Genomic DNA, 27729 nt, shown 5'->3' on the forward strand with positions numbered 1-27729 from the left:
GATGATAGAACAGAGGTCGTGCTGACTTTTGTGGGAGTGATCGCACTCGACATTTTGTCAACGACGCCATGTGAGTTTTATGCACGTCTTGTTTGGGTCAATTGGTAACTCCTCCCAATGTGTAAAATTTAGTGATGTCATCTTATGAATAATATATGAGTAAAGAAAACGTCATCTCATGAATAATTTATAGCAACGCAAACCCTGCAAGAAAGCCAAGTCTGTGATTCCGGGTGAAACTCCGCTGTATAGCGTTCACTCCACTCATCGCGTTCACCCTACTCATCGCGTCCACTCACGCGCGCGTTTCACATGAAAGCAAAATACAAATCATTGCGTTCACTCCACTCAAACATTCAAAAATCACAGACTTGAACCAAGTCTAACTGGTTTTGAAAAGTAGCGTCAAAGGATCACGCAGTCATTTGACAGCCAAGTTATGGCTACATCTTGCCATGGCTTATATCTACATCAAGATCAACACACACAAAAACGAACATATAACACACCGAACGACACAAATAATATAGGCGATGTGTAGAGCCACTTTCCCTTTATTGCATTTAATAAAAATAATATGAATCGACCAGTAAAAATTATCTCATGTGATCAGTATAGTATACAACAACACTGGAGTAAATTTGTTGAACCAAACTTAGAGGCAAGACACTGAGGCCATGCTTGAAAGTGAACTGTACAGTCACAGTCACCATGAGCACAGCATGAAACAAATTAGAAACAGGTAAAAAGTCCAAGATTTTTTCAACTTCGTATTGAATGTTAAAAATATGAGTATTTTATGACTTATTCGACTCACTATTCAAGATAAAATGTCATTTACCAAATTAGTTGTACCCTTGGTGATTGATTGTTTCTCTCGCTGCTCGATCGCCAGAAATGACTACATACGTTCTCTACCATATACTAGCCTCATGGCATTATACGGTCGACCCATTAAGTTGACTTCTTAAATCCGAGATTGTACAGTGTACACTTGGTGTGCAAAGATCTGCATAACGTATACTCTTGATCTGCACTATATACGCTACGCAGGTCAACGTATTGAAATGTTCCATATACAAAGATATATATTAGTTACACAATCAATAGTGTGTTCCATATACGGTACATCAATATACATAAACATAGGGCCAAGGTCCCTGAAGCTACTATAGACATGGATACAAAATTAAGTATTTCCTGACTGTATGAAATTATCTCACTAAGGTCATCCTAGGGACATGTAAACCAAATATTAAAGCTGTCTGACCAGCGGTTTGGAAAAAACAAGCGACTCAATAGTTGACAGAGCTCTGCTGTGTTATGTAGAGAATAACCTTTTGTGACACATGTATTGATGAAGAAGGTGAATATCTTTGATAGCTCATTTCAGGATGGCCTGACCAAAAATGGAAAAAAATTCCGTAAAAATACAGATTTGCATATTTCATCAGACAATATTAGTCTATAATAGCAAATAAACGAGAGTTAATTACATTCTAACATTTTAACTTTCAAATTAACATTGTAATTAAGTTCTGTTGAATAAGTTGAGACTGTACGTACTCAGAGAAAGCACACTGAAGAGACAAATGTTTGAAACTTAAGAAGTTCAAGGTCATCAAAAGCATTATAAGGAATCATGTTACACTTTCATTGCACTGTTTACACAGATTGCATAATTGCTATAAATAGCACATGAGGAATCTTACAGCCCAGCTTTACCATAAAAACCCTATCACTTTGACCACTCTTTTAATTGACCACTCTATTTTTTTCCTCAAAAAGTAATCTTATTTTATCCTTACCAAGTCAACCATAAATGGAAATAAGAACTTTCTCTATCTCTATTTATTTGACCACCCTATTATGACAAACTATTATGAGCAATTTCTTTTAGATAACATAAATGGTGGTTCAGAATATATAAAAGTTGGGATTCAGGAAAGTTGCCTTTACATGTTTTAATCCTCAATTCACTATGAACTGTCAAAAAAAGTTGAACTTTCTGATAATTCCACACTAAAATTATTTTGGCTTTGATGATTTCCTAATTAATTCAATTATTTAAAATCATATTAATTATTTTTTTCTGGGTGAATTGATAGGGTTTATACAGTACAAGAATTACATACAATGTAAGTCAAACTTTGACCAAAAATGACAAAAAAATTCCTTAAAAATACACATTTGCATATTTCATCAAAATTTGAACAAATCTAAGTTGGGTTATCCCTAGGGACCTGTATACCAAATAACAAAGCTGTCTGACCAGCGGTTATGAAGAAGAAGATTTTTTACCAAAAACACCTTTTTTGGCATTAATTTGCCTATTTTCAACAATATCAAAAAATTAAAAAAAATTATTTCTCAAAATCATATTTTTCATCTACACAACAAATATCAAATCAGTAAGTACTGCAGTTCTCAAGATATTTGAGTGGACGGACGCCTCACAAACGGACATACATACATACATACATACATACATACATACATACATACATACATACAGACTGACGACGGACGCCGGACGGATACCCATCCCAATAGCTTCTATAGACTATAGTCTATAGTAGCTAAATATACTGAAAGTGCATCAAGCATTTTGTCCAGGCAATGACTGCTTATACTTTAGTATGATGCTGATTGCTGGTAATTTGTTGCTTCTCCTGAGAGTCATGTCCACTAGATTGTTTGTTTGTGAATCAGATTTCAGAAGTAATGCTATGTTTGATTTATAATATTATCATGCATATCAATTGGGACCCTGGTCAACAGTATGCAAATATCTCAGCTAGCTTCAGAGGCTCAACTGACCCAGCCTAGCCAGGTGCTTGCAGGCCTCCTGCAGAAGTAGAAAATTTTGCATATTCTTCATATTTCCCATCGATACAATACATACTGTGACAAAACAATCTCAGAGGAAAGTTTTTAAAGAATGTTGTTTTGGGCATGTCATAGACACTTTAACTTGCAAATCCTCCATCCCAGTATGTGAAAAAGAGTATATCAGTATCAGGCAAAAAAAGGCACAAGGGATTATCGATATTCTAATTCCAAGATGACAGTCAATAACACAATGGCCAGTCCATTTGTGTAAATATACCGGTAATTGAAAGTCACGGAAAAATTCAAGAGTTGTACTCAAAATATATGTCATAACAAAGTTTTAGATGGGCGAAGTCAACTGAAAGCCATGTTCGATAATAGGGACCGTGGTGCATTTGGTTGCAGGTGAATGATGGATTAGTATTTCCATTCCTTGTTTTTATAAAATAGTAGCCCGAACCCTACCGTCAATTATGTCGTATCGCTGATTTAAAATACAACAATTCACTGTGGGCAAAATGGCCTCTATTTTGTTCACTCAACGTGTGACAATTTTTTGCCACGTCATATGCTGAATGAGCGTAAAGAGAGCCAAATCAAGCTTCCGCGTAACGTTGAAAACTTCGCCGAATTTCCTAGCCGCACAGCTAAATATTCAGGAAAGAGTTGCAGATTCCATTTCCTCATATGTTCCTCTGTCCATTATGATATTTTGGCAATAATTTCATGAACAAAATAATTTCTTAAAATACCGAAGCGAAAAAACTGTCAGCAAAAATAGGTGAAAACACAGCCAACAGCAAAAATGATCGTAAACTCGTCATTTCATAAAAATAAGAGGGAAATTTAAAAAACTAAAACCATAGAGTTTTAGTTGACCTTCATGAGATGCTTTACTCTCAAATATTGTGAGAAATAACAGCGAAATGAAAAATTTGATCTGGCGGGTTTTTTCAGATGTATTTTTCATTTTACAATGTGCCGAATAAGCTCGATTCCCATAGAAAACAATGGCGTTTATGTGTGTCTAATCGACCGAACAGATTGCACACTTCTCGCCGGTTCAAATTTTTCAATTCTGAACCAATGATGATGAAAATTGGCACAGTGATCCTTTGACTTATAAGCAAAAATCGCATCATTTTAGATTTTTGAATTTCTTTGTAAAATTTGTTTTATTGCCATTCTATTTATTCTGATCACTGAAATATACTGTTACCATCAATAATATGGCGATCTGACGGCGTTTACATGTGCAGAACAAGGGTCTGAAATTGATGCAAATAAATCAGCAAGTGTCTCCTAAATTGTACAGACCAAATACCTGTCAAGTTGTTGTCTTTTATACAAAATTTGGGTGAATATGAATCATGAACATCGTAGTAAATTAGTAAAAATAACATGAAATGGAGGCGAACTGGTGTAGAGTCTCCACTGTGAACGTGTAGTGAACGTCATCGATCAATATTCTTTTGTTGGAAATTGATACAATGTTGTGTTGCATACCCGCGGATCGCATGGCGCCAAACTTGTCCAAAGAGCACCAAAATACGATGAGACATAAAAGTATCACCAATACTAAACAATCTGTCTTCGATTCAATTTGAGTGGAAGAAAACAACAGATACGTTGATTTTTATGGTACATACGTCGTACGGGCTGTCATGGAAAAATTCATGACGTAACCTGAAAATACAAGCGACAGGCGAGCAGATTTCGATCGATATTTTATTGAAATGAAATTGATACAATGTTCGCTGTCGTCACTAAAAGACTAGCAACCAGCCCCAAGCGTTGTCCTGCTGGGGGCGCTGTACTGAGCTATTTAGGGCCTTTTTTGCCCATAGTGATTATTACAACAGGTACATTGTAATAATTACACATCTGTCAAACACATTTCTGAAAATCTCCTCATTTAACTACTTGAGAACACATTAGAACTTATTAGAACAAATCTTACCATTTTGTTTGAAATCAGACCCTTTTTTGTCACTATCATCTGCTGTCACTTCCACTTCTTGTGCTACATCAACATAATTTGGAATGATTTCATCATGACGGTTTAAATCTGTAAATGGTACAGATGGACTGACTTCTACAATGACAGCTGGACCATTCTACAAACAAAACAAAGGTACGTCATGGCTTTATAAAAACAGCATCAAGGACACTATGCTCACATATTCTTTGAATTGGTCCATTTAAAGGGATATAGTTGTCGGAACTGCGCTCAAAGGTCGTATGGGACCCATACGACCCATGGCAACAATGTATCCAAGGCACAATGGTGATTGATGACAGTTAAAACATGTTTGTCATAATCTATCATCGTATAATTTAAATGTTGCAGCTATGATGATGAGATGTATCTTGATATCATGCATGAAATACATTGTTTGTAAACAAGAAACTTGCACAGGCGCAGTTCCTACAACTATGTCCCTTTAAGAGATGCAAATTAGGTCTGCAACTTGGGTACTGGAGGTCAACTTTAGCATGCATGTAAACTTCTATAGCAATGGGACAAGCAGATCCTACATACCGGTACATACCGGTAAGAAAATTTCAATAAACAAAAATTAGCCAGAGAAGGCTTGACAAAAAGAAAAGGTGGAAGAGTGGGGAAAAATAATGTACAAAGGATCAAGTAAAAAAAGATTAATGCTACCTTGTCAATCTTCTAGACCCCCCACCCAAGGTATATCAAATGTTCCATCCCTTGGTATTGACCATGTTTACATAAAGAGCTACAATGGCCAGCTGGCGGGAAATGTAAAATACGTAATCTATTTACAACCTTGATACTCTTAAACATGATGCTTGCACTAATGGCCCCATATACTGGGATTTTTTTAATTAATGCTATCTGTGCTATCATTTGAATGTAAACAGCACTTAAGTTTACGCAGTTACAGATAGTAAAATGCCTTCCACTGTGGGGGTTGATTATGATATCTGGAATTATCATAGATCCAAAGTTCTTATCAGTTCTTGTGTCTTACATGGTAAAGTTTAAAAAATACCATCAACGAGGCTTTAGTTTCTCCAATGTGTGGCGAGGTCAGGTAATTGGTTGTTGGCATGGAGTTTTTGGCAAATAGTTGATGATGCAGCTGCATGAGGTTGGATAATGGACCCAAAGAATGACTAAATATGTGAATGATCAATTAGAAAATTTTAATCTAAAGTAAACTGCCTAAAGATAGTTAAATGTGGAAATAAGTTAAATAGTGCAAAAATAAGAAATAACAATCGGGAAATACCAGTAGTAATGACGCACTTCCCTACTGACCTTAGTGCATGTGAAATGCAAAAGATGATGTTTGTAAAGGAAATGTATACCAAGTGAACATTTTAAGTCACAATTAAATTTGTTTCAAGTAATTTCAAAAGATTGCTTTAAAAATGATCAAAAATACTTATCTGGTCAAAATTGGTTCAGTCATTCAAAAGTTAAGAAGATTTTTGCGTTTGTAAAACCTCACGGCTGATAAAGGTCATAGTATTGAAAAAAAAATAAAAGTGATGCAATTACTGTTTTTAATAGGCATATTTCCTTGAAATACACAAGCCTGTAAAGATATATGCTCAAAGTGTTTTAAAGTAATTTCTTTTCAAAAAATAATTTAATCTGTGACCAAAGGAAGTTCATTCTTTGAGTTTAACATATTCAAACATTGCAGTTTGTTCAATGTTGTGCAGTGGAAAATTTAAAAAATAGTGATAATGTCACTGGTTGCTCCCATATACCGGTAGATATCAAAACAAGCTAAAAATGTATTGAACATGGAGTAAATGACACTTTGACCACAGATGATTACTTTTGACAAGCCAGAATGAGTGTACGTAAATTTTAATAGCTTCTATTGACCTTAGGTCATGATATTCATATTGAGATGCATTTGAACAAAATTTTGATACACCCTATGGACAGTGTGCGAAACTCACCAAAATCTCTCTGGCCAAGCAGGCCAGCAACTTTAAACCAGATATGGACTGAAAATGGTCACATGTTTCATTATATATAATGCAGTTTGTGTACATTTTAACTTTTGCCACATGTTTGCAACTACTTTGAAAGTGTTCATAATCAACATCATGAACAATGTTCACCACATCATCATCAGATATGCGAATTATACATTACCTGACATGGAAATGCGAAATGACTTTCAATATTGTTTTACCTGGTATGACCAAGGTACATAGCATGTTTCACCAACTTTGATCAAGTAAATCCCGGTATATATCCCCAATTAGGAAAGTTCATTTAATATGCAAATTAGGAATTGGCTGAAAAAAATGCTAAATGATTTGAATAATGTAATCATAGTGTTTTCAATGTACATAGCAAGTTTCATCAACTTTGGTCAGTCAATCAAGATATATATCCTTAATTAGAAAATTTCATTAAATATGCAAATTAGGAATTTGCTGACTTAAAAATTGTTTAACAACTTTTAATAATGTTATATCATATAATCTTTAATGTACATAGCAAGTTTCATCAACTTTGGTCCAGTAAATTCAGATAAATATCCCTAATTAGAGAAATTCATTAAACATGCAAATTCCGAATTGCCTGTGAAAGAAAAAAGCTTAATGACTTTGACTATTGTTGTATCATAGTACCGGTATCTTCAATGTACGTAGCACGTTTCGTCAACTTTGGTTGAGTCAATTCAGATAAATATCCCTAATTAGGAAAGTTCATTAAATATGCAAAATTAGGAATTGGCTGAAAAAGTGCTAAATGATTTGAATAATGTAATCATAGTGTATTTAATGTAAATAGCAAGTTTCATCAACTTTGGTGGAGTCAATCGAGATACATATCTCTAATTAGAAAAGTTCATTAAATATGCAAATTAGGAATTGCCTAAAGTAAAAATGCTGAATTACTTCCAATTATGTTATATCATAGTATCTTCAATGTACATTGCAAGTTTCATCAACTTTGGTCGAGTCGATTCAGTTAAATATCCCTAATTAGGAAACTTCATTAAATATACAAATTAGGAATTACCTAAAGAAAAAACAGTGACATTATGTTCGCTCTTATATAGTTACCAATCAAGCCAAAAATTGTATGAAACATGGACATACATTGTATTAGATACATAAAGACAGAAATAAAATACACTGCATGGTTAATTGGACGCAAAAAATATATCAGGGGTGAACCATTTGATGAAGAGGGTGTCCGGAAGATTGATAAGGTACATTATCTTTTTTATCCGATCCATTGTACATTCTTTTTTCCCCACTCTCCCACCTTTTCTTTTTGTCAAACCTTCTTTGGCTAATTTTTGTATCGACATTTGTTTGGAATTTTTTTCAAAATCTGCCAAGAACCCCCCCCCCCCCCCCCACCACTCTATAAACATTGAAAACATTTTCGAATACATTTGTTGGAACCAAACTTGCTAAAATCACCTCAGCTAAGTTTTCTAATGATTTTCTACCGCATTTCAACACCAAATACAGTTTACCATATCAAATGCTTACTAAATCACCACATTATATACTCTTAGTTCCAGTAGGTATAAAAGTACCAAAAAAAATCTTAAAAATACAAAATGAAAGATGTCCAAGTAAAATTGACAGTTTCGCAAAGTTACCCGAAAAATTCCAAATTCCAGATTTCAACCTAATTTCAATATATCAAAAACCCTAAGAACATGTTCACTAAATATCAAAGCAATAAGACTGGTAAATTTTGAGAAACAAAGTTTTTGACCAAAAATGAGAAATATTGCCCCAAAAAATACAAAATTGCAGATTTCATCCTACTTTCAATATATCTTATTAACATAAACCCTAGAAACCTGTACATTAGATATCAAAGCTACCAGATCAGTAGTTTTAGGAGAAAAATTTTTTGACCAAAAAAGGCAAACATTTCCCCCAAAAATATAAAAAATTGCCAGTTTCAACATAACTTCAATACATCATATCTACATTAATCTTAGATACCTGTATACCAAATATTCAAGCTATCAAATCAGTAGTTTTTGGATAAAAATTTGTTTTATAAAAAATTTGGAAAATTGCCCAAAAATTACAAATATGACAATATCAATACAATTTGTACAAGCGTGACTGAGGTCATCCTGAGGAAAATGAATATAAACTTTCAGAGCAATCAGAGAAGGGATTTCAAAGAACAAGATTTTTTTACTAAAAATTTTTGCACACATAATTAAGAACACCTATAGGAATCTGCATACTAAGTTTCAACCAAATCTGACCAATGCTTACTGACTAGCAATTTGCAGGATTTTTCCTTTTTTCCCCTCATTTGCATATTTTTGGCACTGACATGTTCATTTGAACAAATTCACATCTCCACCCCTACGTGCACCTGTACACCAAATACTAAGACAGTAGGTGCTACAGTTTAGGAGTTTTTGACGTGGACGGACATACATACATACATACAGACGACATTTTGCCACCTTATAAGAATACCTCCCATTTGCATACTATGCATATATGGGAGCTAAAAATGCTTAATAACTTCCAATAATGTTATATCATAGTATCTTCAATGTACATAGCAAGTTTCGTCAACTTTGGTCAAGTCAATTCAGAGAAATATCCCTCATTAGGAATGTTCTTAAATTTGCAAATTAGGAATTATATTTAATGTCATCCCATAATACCTTTCACAGCTGATATAACTTGATGTGATCAACATTTGTAGCAAATCTTATCAACTTGTGTCCAGTTGTTCTCAAAGTATATCCGTTTTTTCTGAAATCATTAATTATGCAAATGAGCAAAGAGTATTAAAGCCACACCCACCAAAAACTAATCAGTTCTTGCCATTATGATTCTGATCCAATGCGCTGTTCTTGACATATGGCATCAACAGATAGACATCGCAGTGACATTAGCTCACGTGTGTGATCACATGAGCTAAAAATAGCATCAATGACACTGTGCTAATATTTGGTTTCATGTGGCAAGCCAGAGTGAGTGTATACACGATATTTAATTTCTTTTATAGACCTTTAGCTTGTGACATTCATAGTCAAGTGCATTTTAAAACAAGTCATCGTTGATGACACAGTCCCCACTTGATAATGGGTACTTCAATTACAGATCCTCAGAGAGGATAGAGTCCTCTTCATTAGGTCTGTGATTAAAATACTTTGATACAGATGACACTCAATGGCCAAGAATGAGTTCCATGGTGATGAAAACATAAAACCAATGTAGGCCACTAGCCTAAAGGAAATGAGTCAACTGGGAATTAGTTGACAGGATGTTGCAAAACATTTTTTCATACTATCCTAACACTAATAGATTATCACCGGTACCAGATTTCATAAAGTTTAATGCAGTATTTACAACACTATGAGATCAACATCTGTGTCCAGTTTCATCAAATTTGATGTTGTATTTGTGGATATATCACTCTAATTAGGAAAGTTCATTACATATGCAATAACAAATTAATTAAAATGACACTGATAAATGTCTTTTGCACTGTAAAAGCAATGTGAGCTTTACATCTGTACAAAGTTTCATGAAATTTAATGCAGTATTTCTTGACATATCAGCCTAATTATGAAACTTCAATAATTGACATGATACTGCTACATGACGTGAAACAAATTGACGAGCATGTATGAAATATGTCAATCTCCTCGTACCAACTTTGAATGATACTGGTGGAAATATGTCTGAGTTATGGCTCAGTACATGAGAAAATCGTAACAAAATCGCCGCCACGCAGCGATATTTGATCTTACTGTTTAAAAAATCATCACATATATGTATGACATAAGTCAATGTCCAGGTACAAACTTTGAATAAAATCAGTTGAGACTTGCCAGAGTGATGGCTCTCGACATGAAAAAGACCATAACAAAATTGCCACCATGTGGCTATATCCGACCATATCGAGAAACAAATCGAAGTACATATGTATACTATAAGTCAATGTCCTTGTACCAACTTTGAATAAATTTGCTTGATACATGTCTGAGTTATGGTTCAGGACATGGAAAATCGTAAAAAGATTGCCACACGGCAGCCATATTGGATCGTATCACAAAACAAATCAAATGACATAGGTCAATGTCCTTGTACCACCTTTGAATAAAATCTTTTGAGATATGCCGGAATTATGGCTCTGTATACGAAAAAAATCGTAACAAAATGGCCTCACAGCAGCCATATTGGATCATATCACAAAACAAATTGACGCGCATATCCATGACATTGTTCAATGTCCTTGTACCAACTTTGAATAAAATCGGTTGAAACATGTCTGAGTTATGGCTCTGTACATGAAAAAATCATAACAAAATGGCCACCTGGTGGCCATATTGGATCGTATCACAAAACAAATCGACGTGCATATCTCTGACATTGGTCAATGTCCTTGTACCAACTTTGAATAAAATTGGTTGAGATATGCCTGAGTTAATTATGGCTCTGTACATGAAAAAATCGTAACAAAATGGCCGCCTGGCGGCCATATTGAATCGTATCACAAAACAAATTGACGTGCATATCTATGACATTGGTCAATGTCCTTGTACCAACTTTGAATAAAATCGGTCGAAACATGCCTGAGTTATGACTCTGTACATGAAAAAATCGTAATAAAATGGCCGCCTGGCGGCCATATTGGATTGTATCAGAAAACAAATCAACGTGCATCTGTATGACATATGAAGTAATCGTTGTACCAAGTTTGAATGAAATCTCTCCAGGCATCTCTGAGATATCTGCGTGAACGGACGGACGGACGGACGGATGGACGGACATGACCAAACCTATAAGTCCCCCCGGACGGTGTCCGTGGGGACTAAAAATGTTGATGCACTGTCCATTGAAATATGAAACAGTTGCTTTTGCAACTGTTGATCACACACACTTATGAAATCCCATGCAACCCAGAATATCATAATTACACTCAGTGTGACAGTTTTCGGACAGGGTAGTGAATTTCCCAAAGTCATTTCGTAAATCACCAGCAATACGAAATCTTATTACCATACCTTTCGAAACTTTATTGTGGTTATCCTCAAACTCAGTTGACACGACGGGAGTGGTATTTCAGGGTCAAAGTTGCCAAAGTTTTGACCCCATGTTGAAGGCGTAATAATCGGACTTCAATCCCAGAAATCGGACATCATGTTTGGAATGTGATTAGGAGCTAAGTATTGATAATTTGAAACTTCAAACCACCGATTTTTAATTTCGATGTGTTTAGAAAACTGTATATAAGAATATTTTATGATAATTAGTTATGTTTAATCCATGGACGACTCAACTATATTTCGACGTGTATAGCGCTTAGATATCGGACACGGGCGATCTCTTTGTGTGTTGCTTTCGGCACCTTGTATCGTACGGTGTGGCTAACTTCGCTAAGTTTGTTCAGTGAGTATTACTTATAATTGTTTCCATTGCATATTTTGTTTGTATTAGAATCGCACAGGCATTATTTAATAAAAATAGTGAGTATATTTCATCGTATGGAATTATTTACCTGTCAAGTTTTTACGCAGTAAGTCACTTACTACGTTTACATATGCTAAATATTGTCTGTCCGAAAACTTGTACACTTCTTACGTTCATTAAATATACTTTTTTTTCCTCGAAACAACTCCGCAGTTTTCATTAAAACTACATGCAATCGTAGCGAACAATGGAAAGAATATTTTGAAAATCATTATTCTCCCCCACATTCAAAATTCATTGCTTAATCAGGACTTCAGTCAAAATTTCAGTTACTTTGACCTGACGGCAGTATGTTGATAGTATCACTGACGCGGTGTCAGATGACAATTTGTGACCGCCACTCGTAGCGAACCCAATAGCTTCTACCAAAAAAAAACTATCGAAAACGGGACAACAGTGTCACCTGACTTAATATGAGGTCACATGACCTGTAAAACGCTATCGATGCGGAGCGAAGTGAGCGTAACTAACAGCATGTCACTAAATGTCCGAAAACTGAGGTCGTCCGAAAACTGTCACACTGAGTGTAGTGATACAATCTGCCATACCAAAGTAAAGGTGTCCTCTTATAATATTGTGTTGCATAGAATTCATGTAGACATGCAATATTTGGTCTCTCTAAGGTCTATGGTTGCACAATAGGAGATGTTAAAGGTACATGTAACAAATTACTAACATGTATTAATGTGGTAATGATGTTGCCACACCTTCATGATAATGGTATATCCGAAACTGCTACCAAGTAATAACACTAGTTTAACAGTATTATAGACAAATGAGAAACTAAGTACAAATCCATATATACTTTATATACTTATGCTTTTTATTGTCTCTCAGGGTTCCTGTTTTTTTAATGTGTGTTTGTAATCTGATTGTACTTTCTTGTAGTTTGGTTTTGTACTTTTTTTTGGTGTACTGTGTAGCTTTTTTGATTCTATGGACGGTCCTTGTACCTGTCTGAAATAAAGTTTAATAATAATAATAATAATACCAAGGAGCCTGTTACATAACAAATGGTATGTGCATCTAGGTAGACCAAATTTAAAAGCATCAAACCAGGGGTTTGTATAGAAGCCATTACTTGACTTACACCGACAAAAATTCCATAAATTATACAATATGACAATGGAAAGAAACAACCACCTTTCAAACCAAATTTCCAAGCATTTTTTTCATACAAAATCTTCATATTTACATCTACAGATGTAAGAATACGGTGTTTAGTAACCTGACCTTGTTGGATTTTAGCAGCAAAGTTTACTGTCTATAGAGATAAAAAAACATACAGTGTTATCTGCATGTCTATGACGTCACGCATTTCATGACCGACAACCATGCGTCTGCTCAAATTTGGTGTAATTGTTTTGCATCTTTGGGTCAATAAATGCACAAAAAGTCATACTTTCAACAAATTTTCCTTAGCATCGATTGCCTAGATACTTGAATCCTTCCGTGTCGCCTTAATACCCAAGGAAACAGGTATAATCATGGATGTACACAAATATTGTACAAAAAAATGTGTACATCCATGGTTTGACTGCATTTAGCTTGTCCCATAGTGACGGAGCACACATGGCATGCCAAATAGTGACTGAATTTCAGGTCCTAGGCTTTGGTAGTCCGTGTGGGCTACCATGCCATTTCATGGATTTTGGTAGCCCCAGAGAAAAGTTAGTGTTTGGACGCTGGACTACCGCTAATTTCGAACCCTGAATGACCAAACTTGTCACAATGCCAAGGGCAATCCTCAAAATATGAGAGAAAAGATTCAGTTTCTATGTCTGAAGAAAGAAATGAAATTTTGATTGCCTTCCGAATGACCTGTGAAGACTCAATGTTCATAACTTTTACAGGACCACATACAAAACGGTTCTTTTCAGGACCACCAATCACGGCAAAGAAAAAATGCTGTTTCTTGCATGTTCATTACATGTGTCTCATAGTGTACGTTGTATGTTGCTGTGTATGCATATGTTTTTGTACATAACAGTAATTTTAGTGATATTAGTCAGTACGCTTTTTGTTAGTTGTGCTCCGGAGGGATCAAGATCGCCAAGTCTGCAATTTGAATTTTAGTAATCATGATTGTCAGCATACATTTAACATTTAACATTTAGAACAGAGGTCAAATGAGCATTCTAGAACCACACTTTGTGGAAATATGCGTTCTCTGTATTAAATAACAGTGTTTTTCAACGTTTTTTTCGACATAAAGGCAGTCGCTATATATATTCATTCACAGGTGTCATGTATGAGATTGGATGGAAATTAACACTGTTCACACATTGAATATCTGGATATCTCGGAGCAAATTGAGTGCGTCTTACCCATAGCGTGGCTTTTTCACATTTGCATAGTCTTACCATAATCCCCCTTTTATAGGGGACTTTGGCATTTAAAGGTAAAAGCGAAACTACAGGCATTTTAAAGAGAATGATGACTAGCAGCGTACAAGCAGGCACGACATGATCTTAATAAAACAATTTTAAGTCCCCTAAACAACACTACCAAAACAAACTTGAGAGTCAGTTTAAAGAAAGAGACTCCTGGCGTGTGTTGCAAGGTATAGAGGCAGTAACCTCATACAGGAAGAAATCACACATGTACTCTTCCAGGTTTTCAGATAGTTAACATACAAAAGACAATGTTCAATGCACGTACCATTGACTCCGAGTCTGTCATATTGACGCTGTCTTCATGTGAAGTCTGCATGCTTACACACCTCTTCAAAAGGTCTGGGACTCAACACTCTTGTACTTTTGTCATTTAAGGTTCCAATAAACGTGAATTCAGTTCAGATAAAATATCTTGTTTCCCTTATAAAACAATAACAAAGCTAGATGAATATTGACTCAAACTAGTATTTTCTATTTAGTCAATTCAAAAACACTAATTGTACACCTGAGCATTTGTTTTAACAGGAACTTTGCATCCCCTATTAAAGCCAAATTATTGTAAATCTATGCAAATATAAAAAAGTCATCACTGATGATACAGTCCCCACTTGTTAATGGGTACTTTGATTACAAGTCCTTGGGGAGGATAGAGCCGGATTCATTAATTGGATCAGTGATTAAAGATGCGTTGCATGGTGGTGATAACGTAAAACCAATGTGGGCTGCCACCCTAATACGTCGGTTTTGAGTTGTCAGAAAATACAAGTATTTTTAATATTGGTCGCATGGGGGCGCTCGAGATTTTGCAAATGTGGGGGCTAAAATTTCAGTCATGGAGGGAAGTCGCAACATCGCGCGTGAAGACGTCTGCAAAATGAACATGAAAGAGCTACGAGAATTTTTAAAAGCAAGGAAGATAGAATTCCTCCTTCCAAAGCTAAAAACGCTGAGTTGGTAGAGCTTGCTGAGAAATCAATTGACCTTGGATTAGAAACTAATGTAAAAAAAGTGAAAGAGACTCCCCAGCTTACTATCCAAAATGTTGTTTGTGTCGAGTTTGTGTTTGATTCGTTTCGAATATGTGTTCCTACATTCTTATCCGATTGTCTGTGTTAATAAAAATGTTTGTTTCACTTCGGATATAAGTAGGGAAGTTTGGATTTGTGTGTACAGTAATGTTTTTTTTGTGTGGGGAAAGATTATGGCGAGACGCAGCTGGGCCTATCGTGTGACAAAGTTGATAGAGTGGCCCTTTGACGCTTGCGTTTCGAAACCCGAGTGTGGTTTCTCATCAGTCGCAGTGTAGATTCTTTCCTTAGTTTGTGTTTGTGAAAATTTATTTTAATGCATTTTAGTGATTGCTCTTCGAGTAGCGAGGTAATTCAAGTTCCGGTATTACTTGCGTTGGCGAGACGCCGACATCAAGACTGTTACTGTTTCGTTTAACACTAGGGGAGTACGTTGGTTGATCTGAAAGAATTATGCTTGTCGCCCCAGTTTTACTCGAATATGTCGCTCACGCTTAGGTTTTGGCGATGTGTCCATCAAATGCGGCCAAAAATCACATGAAACGAGCGTTTTTGAAGCAAATTAAGTACCAGGTATGAATTTTGAGAATGATAGGGTACTATCGACGTTTACATGATAGACAAACTTTAAAAGTAGTAGTAATACTACTACTTTTCACAGTCGAACGTCGAAGATGACATGGTGGCATATATATAGGAAATAGCCTTTTGATTTCCTGACTTTCTTTTTCTCAGGCATCTGTACACATGTCTATGGGGCGCTAGTGTGAGAGCGGAATAAATCACAAATAACTGTGGAAACGGCTAGGTACCCAGCTAAATTCACGTTGTATCATCCTTATCCATGTCGATCTCAGGCGTTTCTCTTTCTCTTTGAAGCTGCATTTGAGAATAATAGGGAACGATCGACGGTTACATGATATACGAACTTGCTTCAACAGAAGCAGATGAAAGTAGACTAAACTTAGGTTAGGGATACGGAGTCTGTGTTATCGCAATATACGCAGACTGGAGTCCAGAAAGTAGCCTTCACTTCCGGTTAAAGTAAGAGAGCCCCTAGTGGCGAAAGCTTAAAATCACTCTAATTTGGAAAGTTCATTAAATATGTGAATTAAAAATTAATTAACATATGACACTGCTAAGTGTCTTTATTCAGTGTCACTTTGATATTTTGTGTGAAGGTTTCTGGGGGCTTAGGACCTGGACAACAGTCTTTTTTCATTTCAATGATTAAGCCAAAAATATGCAAATTAGGTAAAATAAGTATTTATTAAAGACATAATCCCCACAAAATATAAATTTTGTCAGTGTAACCATAGTGAAAGTGCGGAAATGCGTTTGTAAATGAACTTTCAAGTCACAAGTCGAGTAGTGGGTGATAGTCACAAGTGTCTGTACACACTTTGTTAGGATACAAGTGTTGAAATATGCTGAAACTGCCTCGTACTCATTTGAGTAAATGAGATCGGAACAATTGGCTATGGAGGATGCTTCGACAGGAAGGGTGAGCAGTGAGACTACAGTGGACTTGAAGTTGTATAAATAGAGGTTAGTAATTAGGATGTACCAAATCAGTTATTGAAATATTTGGTATAGAGGGAACCGAAGAAAAAAATCAAATGTGGCTGCAGAAGGAGCTTGACATACTGTACAATTTTGCAGATTACTTGGACAGGAGGGGTTGGAAGTGAGACAACAGTAGACATCAAGTTATCATACATGGCATGACTGTTTTCCTACTGACGTTCCGAAATTAGCGATGAAATCAACTGAAATCGACCTTGCTTGCTCCTCGCTGTACTCGTAATAAGTTGGTTGCTAAGGAGTGGTCATAATTTCAATATATCACATTTAGTTCATCTATAGGAACCTGTATACAAAATTTCAAAGCTATCAGACCAGTACTTTTTGAGAAACCAATTTTTTGACCATTTTTGGCAAAAATAGCCCCAAAATTACAAAATTGTAGATGTCATCATAATTGAAATATATTTTGCTCGTACCTATAAACTAACCTGAATACAATATATAAAAAAGCCGTCAAGGACAGTGTGCTCACATTTGGTTTGAATTGGTCCATGCGAGAAATATTTAAACCAGGAAAAACAAGAATGTCAAAAGCAAATAAGGTCTCCAACTTAGGTACTGGAGGTCATCTTTAGGAAAATGCATATCAACTTCTATAGCAATGAGACAAGCAGATCCTAAATACATAAGCAAATGTCAACAACAAAAAATAGACAGAGAAGGCTTGATAAAAAGAAAAGGTGGGAGTGGGTAAAAAAATGTACAAGGGATCTGGTAAAAAAGTAATGCTACCATACTTCATTAATCTTCTAGACCCTACCCCCTCCTGAAAATCAAATGTTCCATCCCTCGGTATTACATAACGCCAGATGACAGGAAATATATTTACAACCTTGGGGAGTTTTTAATTAATGCCATGAGTGTTATCATTCTAATGTAAACAGCACTTAAGTTAGTTACAGATAGTGAAATGCCTTCCACTGTGGGCGGTGATTACAACATCTGGAATTATCCTGGATCCAAATTTCTCATCAGTTCTTGTATGTCTTACATAGAAAAGTTGCAAAAATTGGTCTGCAATGAAAAAATTCACCTCAGCTTTGTTTTCTGGATCAAAATTTCCTACAAATTGATACCAAATATGACAAAATTATGTTCACAGCCTTCAAAACTGTCTCACAACATATCCCGGGTTGGTGTAGGTCATTTAAGGTCACAAACTGAGAAAATTACCTTAAATATACAAATTTGGGGGTTTCCCAACACTTTGAGCAAAAAATTTGTCTACTAACATCCCTGGGGACTTTATACCAAATTACAAAGCTATCAAACAAGTAATTTTGAGAACAAGTTTTCTTGACCAAAAATGACAATATTGTCTTAAAAATACAAATTTGTATATTTCAGGACAATTTCCACATATCTAACTATTGTCATCTCTGTACGTCTGTGTACCAAATATAAAAGCTGTCAGTCCAGGGGTTTTAAAAAGAAAACACTGTTTAAGATTTTTTGACCAAAAATGACAAAATTGCACCAAAATAGTAATTTTTTCCAATTTCGTCATAATTTCAACAAATTAGAAGAGTAACACCCTCGCAAAGATCCAACTCAAATTTGAGAGCTATTGGGCTGGCGTTTCAGAGAAGAAGAATTTTTACTGAAAATGAGAAAAATCACCAAAAATTCAGCAAAAATACAAAATTAAGGATATCTTTACAATATTCATAAAACTGTATAAGGTTCACCTAAGGTACTTGCGCAAAAATTTTCAAAGCAATCAAAACAGCAGTTCTTGAGTTATTAATTCTTGACCATTTTCACATTTTGTAAGCTCATTTGCATAATTTTGGCAATGCAGACTTCATTTGAACAAAATCCCATCTATAGCCCAGGATGCATCCACACACCAAATACCAAGCTGAAATGTGCAGCGGTTTGCGTGTTTTTGATGTTGACGGACATACTGTACGTACATACATACATACATACATACATACATACATACATACACACATACATACAGACGCCATCGACTTCAGCTTATACGATAAACTCACATTGGTATAACCAAATGTGAGCTAAAAAAGCTGTCAGACAAGCGGTTTGATGAAAAAATTATTTGACCAAAAACGACAAAAAATTGCCTTAAAAATAAAAATTTGCATATTTCTGCACAATTTGAACAAATCTGCAATAGATCATCTCTGGGGACCTATGTACCAAACCGTGACAGATTTTTTTTCCATATCACTGTGCCTTCACTGTCAGGCAAAATTTCAATTCACAACAGTAGCGAATGAAGTCCAAAAACACCTTCGCCAAATATGATTCTAATTTGCATGTGCAAATGTGCCTCTCACTCAGTGTGCAAAACTCATGCAAAATCTCTACTGGCCAGGCGGGCCAGCACCTACACAACAAATATCAAATCTTGCAAGTACTGCGGCTCTCAAGATATTTGAGTGGACGGACATCCTCACAAACGGACATACATACATACATACATACCGGTACATACCGGGTACATACATACATACATAAATACATACAGACTGATGACAGATGCCGGACGGATACCCATTCCAATAGCTTCTATAGACTATAGTCTATAGTAGCTAACCAGAAAAACAAGAATGACAAAAGCAAATAAGGTCTCAAACTTATGTACTGGAAGGTCATCTTTAGGAACATTCATATCAACTTCTAACGCAAGGGGACAAGCAGATCCTACATACATTAGCAAATGTCAAAAACAAGCGACCTAGCGGCCGATATAGCTCCGCTGTGTTTATGTACAGAATAACTATTTTTGACACATGTTGATGAAGAAGGTGGAAATCTTTGATAACTCAATGCAGTGGCCAGAAAATGTGGCTAAAATAAGCTGCAAAAATACAAAATTGAAGATTTCATCATACTTTGAATATATCACATCCGATCATCCCTAAGAACATGTCAACCAAAGCTATCTGATGAGTAGTTTTTTGAGAATAAAATATTCTGACCAAAATGGCAACAATTGCCCCCCAAAAATAAAAATTGCAGATTTCATCATAATTTCAAAATATCACACTTAGTTATACAAAATTCCAAAGCTGTTAGACCAGTTCTTTTTGAGAAACGCATTTTTTTACCAAAAACGGGAAAAATTGCCCCAAAAATTCAAAATTGCAGATGTCATCATTATTTCCGTAAATATCATTTAGTTCATCTATGGAAACCTGTATACCAAATTTCAAAGCTATCAGATAAGTAGTTTTGGAAATACACATTTTTTGACCAAAAATGGCAAAAATTGCCCCAAAAATACAAAATTACAGATTTCATCAGAAATTCAATATATATTACTAAGCTTATCTGTAGAAACCTGTATACCAAATTTCAAAGCTATCAGACCAGTACTTTTTGAGAAACACATTTTTTGACCAAAAATGGCAAAAATTGCCCCAAAATTACAAAATTGCAGATTTCATCATTATTTCCACAAATATCATTTAGTTCATCTGTAGAAACCTCTATACCAAATTTCAAAGCTATCAGATGAGTAGTTTTGGAAATACACATTTTTTGACCAAAAATGGCAAAAATTGCCCCAAAAATACAAAATTACAGATTTCATCAGAAATTCAATATATATTACTTAGTTCATCTATAGAAACCTGTATACCAAATTTCAAAACTATCAGACCAGTACTTTTTGAGAAATACATTTTTTGACCAAAAATGGCAAAAATTGCCTTAAAAATGCAAATTTGCATATTTCTGCACAATTTGAAAAAATCTGAAATAGATCATCCCTAGGGACATATGTACCAAATATAAAAGCTATCTGACCAGTAGTTTTGAAGAAGAAGATTTTTAAAGATTTTTTTACCAAAAATGACAAAAATTGCCTTAAAAATACAAATATGCAAATTTCACCACCATTTGAAAAAATCCGATTTAAGTCAGCCTAAGCAAACTGCATATCAAATTTCAAAGCAATCGAACGAGCGGTTTCAGAGAAGAAGATTTTTTTACCAAAAACACAAAAAAAATGCCCCAAAAATACAAATATGCAAATATCACCATGATTTGAACAAACTGAAGTAAGGTCACCCCAAGTGAACTGCATATAAAATTTCAAAGCAATTGGACTTGTGGTTTCAGAGGAGAAGGCAATTGTTGACGGACGACGACGGACGACGGACGCCGGACGCCGGACGCCGACGGACGCCGACGGATAATCAACCTATTTGATAAGCTCCGCGTCGCTGTCAGCGGAGCTAAAAAAAACAGATATGAACTGGAAATGCTCACGTGTTTTATTATATATTGCAGTTATGTGTAAATTTGAACCTTTGCAACATGTTTTCAACTTCACTGAAAGTATTATGATCACCATAATGAACAATAATCATTGCCGATTAATTCTAAAGGTCATGAAGTATACAAATATGTAATTAGCTGAAATAAAAATATTAAAGTTCTTCGACTGCTGTCATTGTATCACCATTTTATATAGCAAGTGTAATTACCGTTGGCCAAGTCCTTCAAGCCATATATGCCGAGCTGTGAAAGCTCATTAGATATGCAAATTAAAAATGCTTAATGATTGTCAATAATGTTGTATCATGGTATCTGCAATATATGTAGCAAGTTCTGTCAACTTTGGTCAAGTCAATTCAGATATATATCTCTAATTAGGAAAGTTCATTAAATATGCAAATTAGGAATTGGCTGAAGAGAAAAGGCTAAATGACTTTCAATGATATTGTATTATAGTGTCTTTAATGTACATAGCAAGTTTCATCAATTTTGATCAAGTAAATTCAGATAAATATCCCTAATTATGAAAATTCATTTAATATGCAAATTAGGAATTGGCTGAAGTAAAAATGTCTTTTGACTTTCAATAATGTTATATCACAGCATCTTTGATGTATAAAGCAAGTTTCAACAACTACAATCAAGTCAATTCAGATATATATCCCTAATTGGGAAAGTTCATTAAATATGCAAATTCGGAATTGGCTGAAGTAAAAATGCTTAAAGACTTTCAAAAATGTTGTATTATATTAGCTCCAAATACATGTAGCAAGTTTCATCAACGTTGGTCCAGTCAATTCAAATATATATCCCTAATTAGCAAAGTTCATTAAATATGCAAATTAGGAATTGGCTAAAGTTAAAACGCTTAATGACTTTCAATAATGTTAAATAATTGTATCTTTAATATACATACAATTTGGTCAATTTTGATCGAGTCAAATCAGACATATATCTCTAATTAGGAAAGTTCATTAAATATGCAAATTGGCAACTACTAGTATCTTTCATGTCACCCCTTAATGGTTCCCAATGCTGATATATCTTGGTGTGATCAACATTTGTAGCAAATCTCATCAAATTGTGTGCAGTCGTTTTTAATGTATATCCGTTTTTTCTAAAATCATTAATTATGCAAATGAGCAAAAAGTATGCAAGCCACACCCACTAAAAACTAATCAGTTCTTGCCATTTGCTAACTGAATATATGTACCAGAATTGATTCTGATCTGACTAGCCGTTTTCGAGATATCGGACCAACAGACAGACAGACAGACAGACACACAGACAGACTGACAGACAGACAGACAGACAGACATCACTGCGACATATGCTCACGTGTGTAAACACGTGAGCAAATCAGTCAGAGAAGGCTTGACAAAAAGAAAAGGTGGGAGGGTAAAAAAATAAATTGGCAGAAAAAATGTACAAAGTATCTGCATGGTAAAAAAGTAATGCTACCTAATCAGTCTTCTAGACCTACCCCCTCCTGAACATCAAATGTTCCACCCCATGGTATTTAGCATGTTTAGGCCAAAGTACTGGTAAGTAAATTCTTTGTTTTGCATCCACTCAAAATCCTAAAAGGTACGCGGGCAAGCGGCTATAAAACACACACAGAAAATTTAACACAAAATCTGTTTGCCTTTATTGGACAATTTTTCTCAAACCACATGAATACTCCTATCAAAGTGTGACACACTGTATGATCACTGTATGCATTTTCATAACAAATGGATCAAAATAAACAGTCATTCTTTGACGTTTGCTTTTTATCTTATTAGTTTTAGATTTCTTTCTTGTGCATTCAAAGTGTCCACATGTCAATACCATTGCACAGCAACTTGACAGCCTTGACAGTTTGAGGAATGGGTACACTACAACAGTATACAGTAGCGGTCTTTTGTCCTCAAGTTCTTGTACGTTTTTTTCAAGTTTCTTGTAATGCCTATGCTCTGATGGAATGTCATATATAGTTTTGGTGAAAGGTGTCTATTTGAAAGAAAACACCAAACAGAAATGGTAACTTGTAGCCTCTGCATTCAATTTTAGAAAGATGGGGCACCAGAGAGAAGAAGAAATTGATGATATAATTGACAAAAGTATTCCCTGTAGCTTCCTCAGGACCATCCGTGAAACCAGCACTTTCCCTACCATCAAATAAAAGAAAGCATTTCGCAATTGTCAGTCTCCACACACAGACTCATCAGACCCAAATTTAGGTGGAAGCTTCACATCTATATTCCTCGCACTTTCAAATCCCAGATTGATTGAAAAGATGAAGTATCATGGCACAAATGGAAATATTCTACAGTGGGTCAAAAAGCATGATTGACAAATACAAAACAGCGAGGAGAAGTCATAAATGGAGCATCTTCTGAATGGAGCATACATCACAAGTGGTGTCCCAAAGGGCTCAGTTCTTGGACCAGTACTCTTTCTAATCTACATCAATCATACTGCCGGTGAAATTACCGGTAGCTCTGAACTAAACAATTTACTGACAATACCAAGACATATCATCCCTTGCGAAATTGCATTGATCCTGAAATTTGACAAGCTGATTTGGATAAGCTACAAAAAATGAGTGAACACTGGTGGATGCATATTGGCTACAACAACCCCTTCAATAAAATACTCTGAATGAACAATGTTTCACTGGGATGTACAACTGAAGAAAATGACATGGGCGATCTACTTCATTCTACCTTAAAACCTTCAAGCAAATGTGATCACTTTGCAAAAAAAGCAAACAGAATGTTGATCTCATCAAACAATCATTGTCGATCAAATAAAAAAAATGTCATTCTTCGTCTTTACAAGCAACTTGTGAGACTACAACTCAAACATGCAGTACAAGCTTGGTCACCATGGCTACAAAAGGACATAAAAATCTTAGCACGGCAAATAATACCTAAACTCCAACACTACAATTATCAAAATAGACTTAACCTCTTCACCCCAAATTCCCTGTAAACAGGTCCACAATCACCATTGATAACAATGGGATCGGGCCAAACCATGGTGGTGAAAGGGTTAAACAGCTTGGTTTAATAAGACTTGAACAAAGAAGAATTCGCGGCGACACTTCAATGCTAGAATTAGTTATCAAAGGCCATGATCACTGTAACCTTTCACTTGAGTTAGCAGCCGACTCTAGAACTTGAGGACACTAGCTGTCCCAAACTTCATAAACTAACCGTTCGACTTAACACAAGAAAGTACTTTTTTCACTTTACGGGAAGGCTCCATTAACTTAGCAATACCCGACTTCCCTATGAGGATCAAGTTCACAAACCTGCCTTTTCTACAATGGCACTACAATGGCACCAGCTGGATTAGATAAACATAACAATGGAACATTAACACCTTGAGGGATTAAAAGTCTTCTGTTGGTCAGGCAAGGACTCGGGTTTCAGGTACCATGCAAGTTAATGCAGTCTTCCCCTAATGAGCAAGAGTTGTGGACATCTGGAATAAATTACCAGCCGATGTCATTAATGCAGAAAGTGTGACCTCCTTCAAGAGCAGCTACGACCGCCTACTACAAGTTTGTACTTTCACAGAGTGATTCTTATATACTTTCCCATACCCAAACTGAACAAAAAAGTACGTAAAGGCCTTTCGTTTACAGGACTGATCACTGGTTTATTTTTTGTTTCAAGTTAACCTAAAAGACCAATTAACTAGGATAGCAGGGGTTTCATTAAGTTTTGAAGTAGGGGGCCAGGATGGAAAAGTAGGCGGCTTGCAGCTGCCATGACCTCGCTGGGGGAGGGTCTGGGAGGCCTAAGGCCGGAAACCCTGAAAAATGAGCTGAAATTCACTTCTTACAGCTCACAGTCACTTGAATTTCTAGTATTTTCAGGAGAATTGTCAGGAGTGTTCTGGGGCAATTTGTGTTCATATCATAAAAGCCATTTTCCTGGGAGATTAGGCCTAAATATGATAATTTATAATTAAAAATGATAAAATGTGGTAATGTTGACGATATTTTGAACAAAGGAAACTGAAGTTTTTAGAGCCTCTATGCTTTTAGGAGGTATTAAACTATAATAAATCACTATTAGTAATGATATAAATTTGATATGTAGGTGATATTAAACAAGTCATTGTTAACGACATAGTCCCCGCTCGCATTTCATGTTGTATGCAATGGGAGAGTTTATGATGGATTGGTGGCATGGTGGTGGGGTTGTTGGATGTGGGTTATATGATTCTTGGGGGAGCTTGAGCTTGGACATTTATTTGTTTGTAATGAATTGAAAATCAGATTCTCTATTGATGTCAGCATGTATAAATGATGTGGAAGTTTTGAATTCTCTACGCAAATTATGATAGTCAGGCTATGAAGAGAAACAGATGTAATTTCGAAAGGTACGGTTTCAAGTGGTTCGTCTGTTATTGTGCAAACCAAATGTTGTAAATGATTACCAAGCCCAGTCAAAGAGTCAACAATAACTAGCATCGCATGTCCATTGTAGTGTAGATAGCCTTCATCATTTCTGCTATGAGAATCAAATACATAGAAAAAAACATTCTGCTTAGATAATGACATGCCATATTCTTTGATGAGAAGGATTGCCTGTGTGGATGTCTGAAAAGCAGTGTGGAGAGCAGAGTATAATGTATAAATGATATTATTGATTGTAGAGAAGTTATCCCCAAAATAACCCAACATGGGGCAGAGGTTGGATCACAAGCCAAATACCACTGTCCAAATAAAAGCTTGTTTTCAAATCTGTTGCCTGTAAATGTGCACATGAATCTCTACAATGCCTGTGTGGATACAATTTGTCATACAATGACTTTCCTACATAAAGAATTGAAATAATACCAGTTCTGTTCCAAAAACACATGTCAAAATTTTTTAAATCGCTTTAGAAATGACTGAGAAATGGCTGGTTACAGATGATGGATGGACATGACTTCAGATTCGGATTAAGAAAATACGAGCCTGAATACCAGATGTCAAGGGTAATTTTGGATTCAGATTCAAAGGATGTAGCTCTGAATAGCCAAAAAGTGAATATTTGATGGTCAAATTTGATTTTTTGTGAAAAAAGTGGCGTGCATTGAGTGGTCATAGGGTACTATACTAAGGCCAAGTTGTTCTAAATTCGCTTTAAAAATGACTGAGATATCATTGGAGACGGATGCACGGACAGACAGACGGGACCTAATCTACTAGTCCCCTGCGCTGCGCGCACGGGGACTAATTATACAGTGTTACATCTAGGCAGGGGGATAGGGGATTCCCTCTCTGTTGAAATGTTGGCACCCCAATTAATTTTGTCAAGGGGGACCACTCCCCCGTCCCCCATGTGCCAGTCACACCTTAGAGGTACAAGTAGAACACATAAACTGGTGAAATGCCCCCCCCCCCCCATTTTCTGGTAAAGGGGGAAAATCCCCCTTGTTGATGCTACCCTGGATGAAACACTCATATTTTAAGCACAGTAAATGAGAAACTTTTCATTAATGTATAATGTTATGCTTAAAATTAAGAACCCTGATGTTTTGTATGGAAATCTGTAGATGATGAACTTTTTATACCATCGGGGAGGCAAAAGGATAATTTATATAACAACAAGTCATTGACAATGACATAGTCCCCACTTGTAATAGGAGTATTAGTCTTGAGGGGGTAGGGAAATGAGGTCATTAAGAAGTATCACTAAAGTGTATATGTTCAGATCTATGGACACATAGGTCTATGCCATTGTTCCCAATTTGAAACAAGAGGCATGTCTAAGTTATGGTTCTAAATCGGGAAAAAAGATCAAACCTCTAGCTGTATTGGCCAGCCAAGAAATACATATGTGCATAATAAATGAGGTACAAGATGTGACATCTTAAGGTCTATTATCCTATCAAAATTGAAGCGTAAAGAACTTGTGGTTACTGAGTTATGCATATATATGCATATTCAAGGTCATAGGTCATCAAGGTCACGTGACATTTGAGAAAAAAACATTGTATGCTAATTAATCCATATATGCCAAAATTCAGACCTCTAGCTCTATTGGCTTGCCCACAATTATATATGGGCATAATTAACGAGGTAAAGCATGTGTTGTCATAAGGTCTCCCATCCTACTAAATATAAAGGACATAGCACTTGTGGTTACTTATTTATTGACATAATCGTG

At 35.7% G+C, this 27729-nt stretch overlaps 1 protein-coding gene across 3 annotated transcripts in view; it reads right to left on the reverse strand.

Moving 5' to 3' along the window:
* Positions 1-27729, reverse strand: part of LOC139130650 (ETS-related transcription factor Elf-2-like) — a 72818-nt gene that overhangs the window by 34582 nt on the left and 10507 nt on the right. For all 3 annotated transcript variants that reach the window (XM_070696394.1, XM_070696396.1, XM_070696395.1), the window contains exons 2-3: positions 14977-15131; positions 4793-4949 (exon numbers count right to left, since the gene is read on the reverse strand). In XM_070696394.1, the coding sequence (XP_070552495.1) occupies positions 4793-4949; positions 14977-15027 (208 nt within the window). In that variant the 5' untranslated portion in view covers positions 15028-15131. The remainder of the gene's footprint in view (positions 1-4792; positions 4950-14976; positions 15132-27729) is intronic.

Source organism: Ptychodera flava, chromosome 4 (assembly GCF_041260155.1).
Source record: "Ptychodera flava strain L36383 chromosome 4, AS_Pfla_20210202, whole genome shotgun sequence".
Classification (NCBI taxonomy): domain Eukaryota; kingdom Metazoa; phylum Hemichordata; class Enteropneusta; family Ptychoderidae; genus Ptychodera; species Ptychodera flava.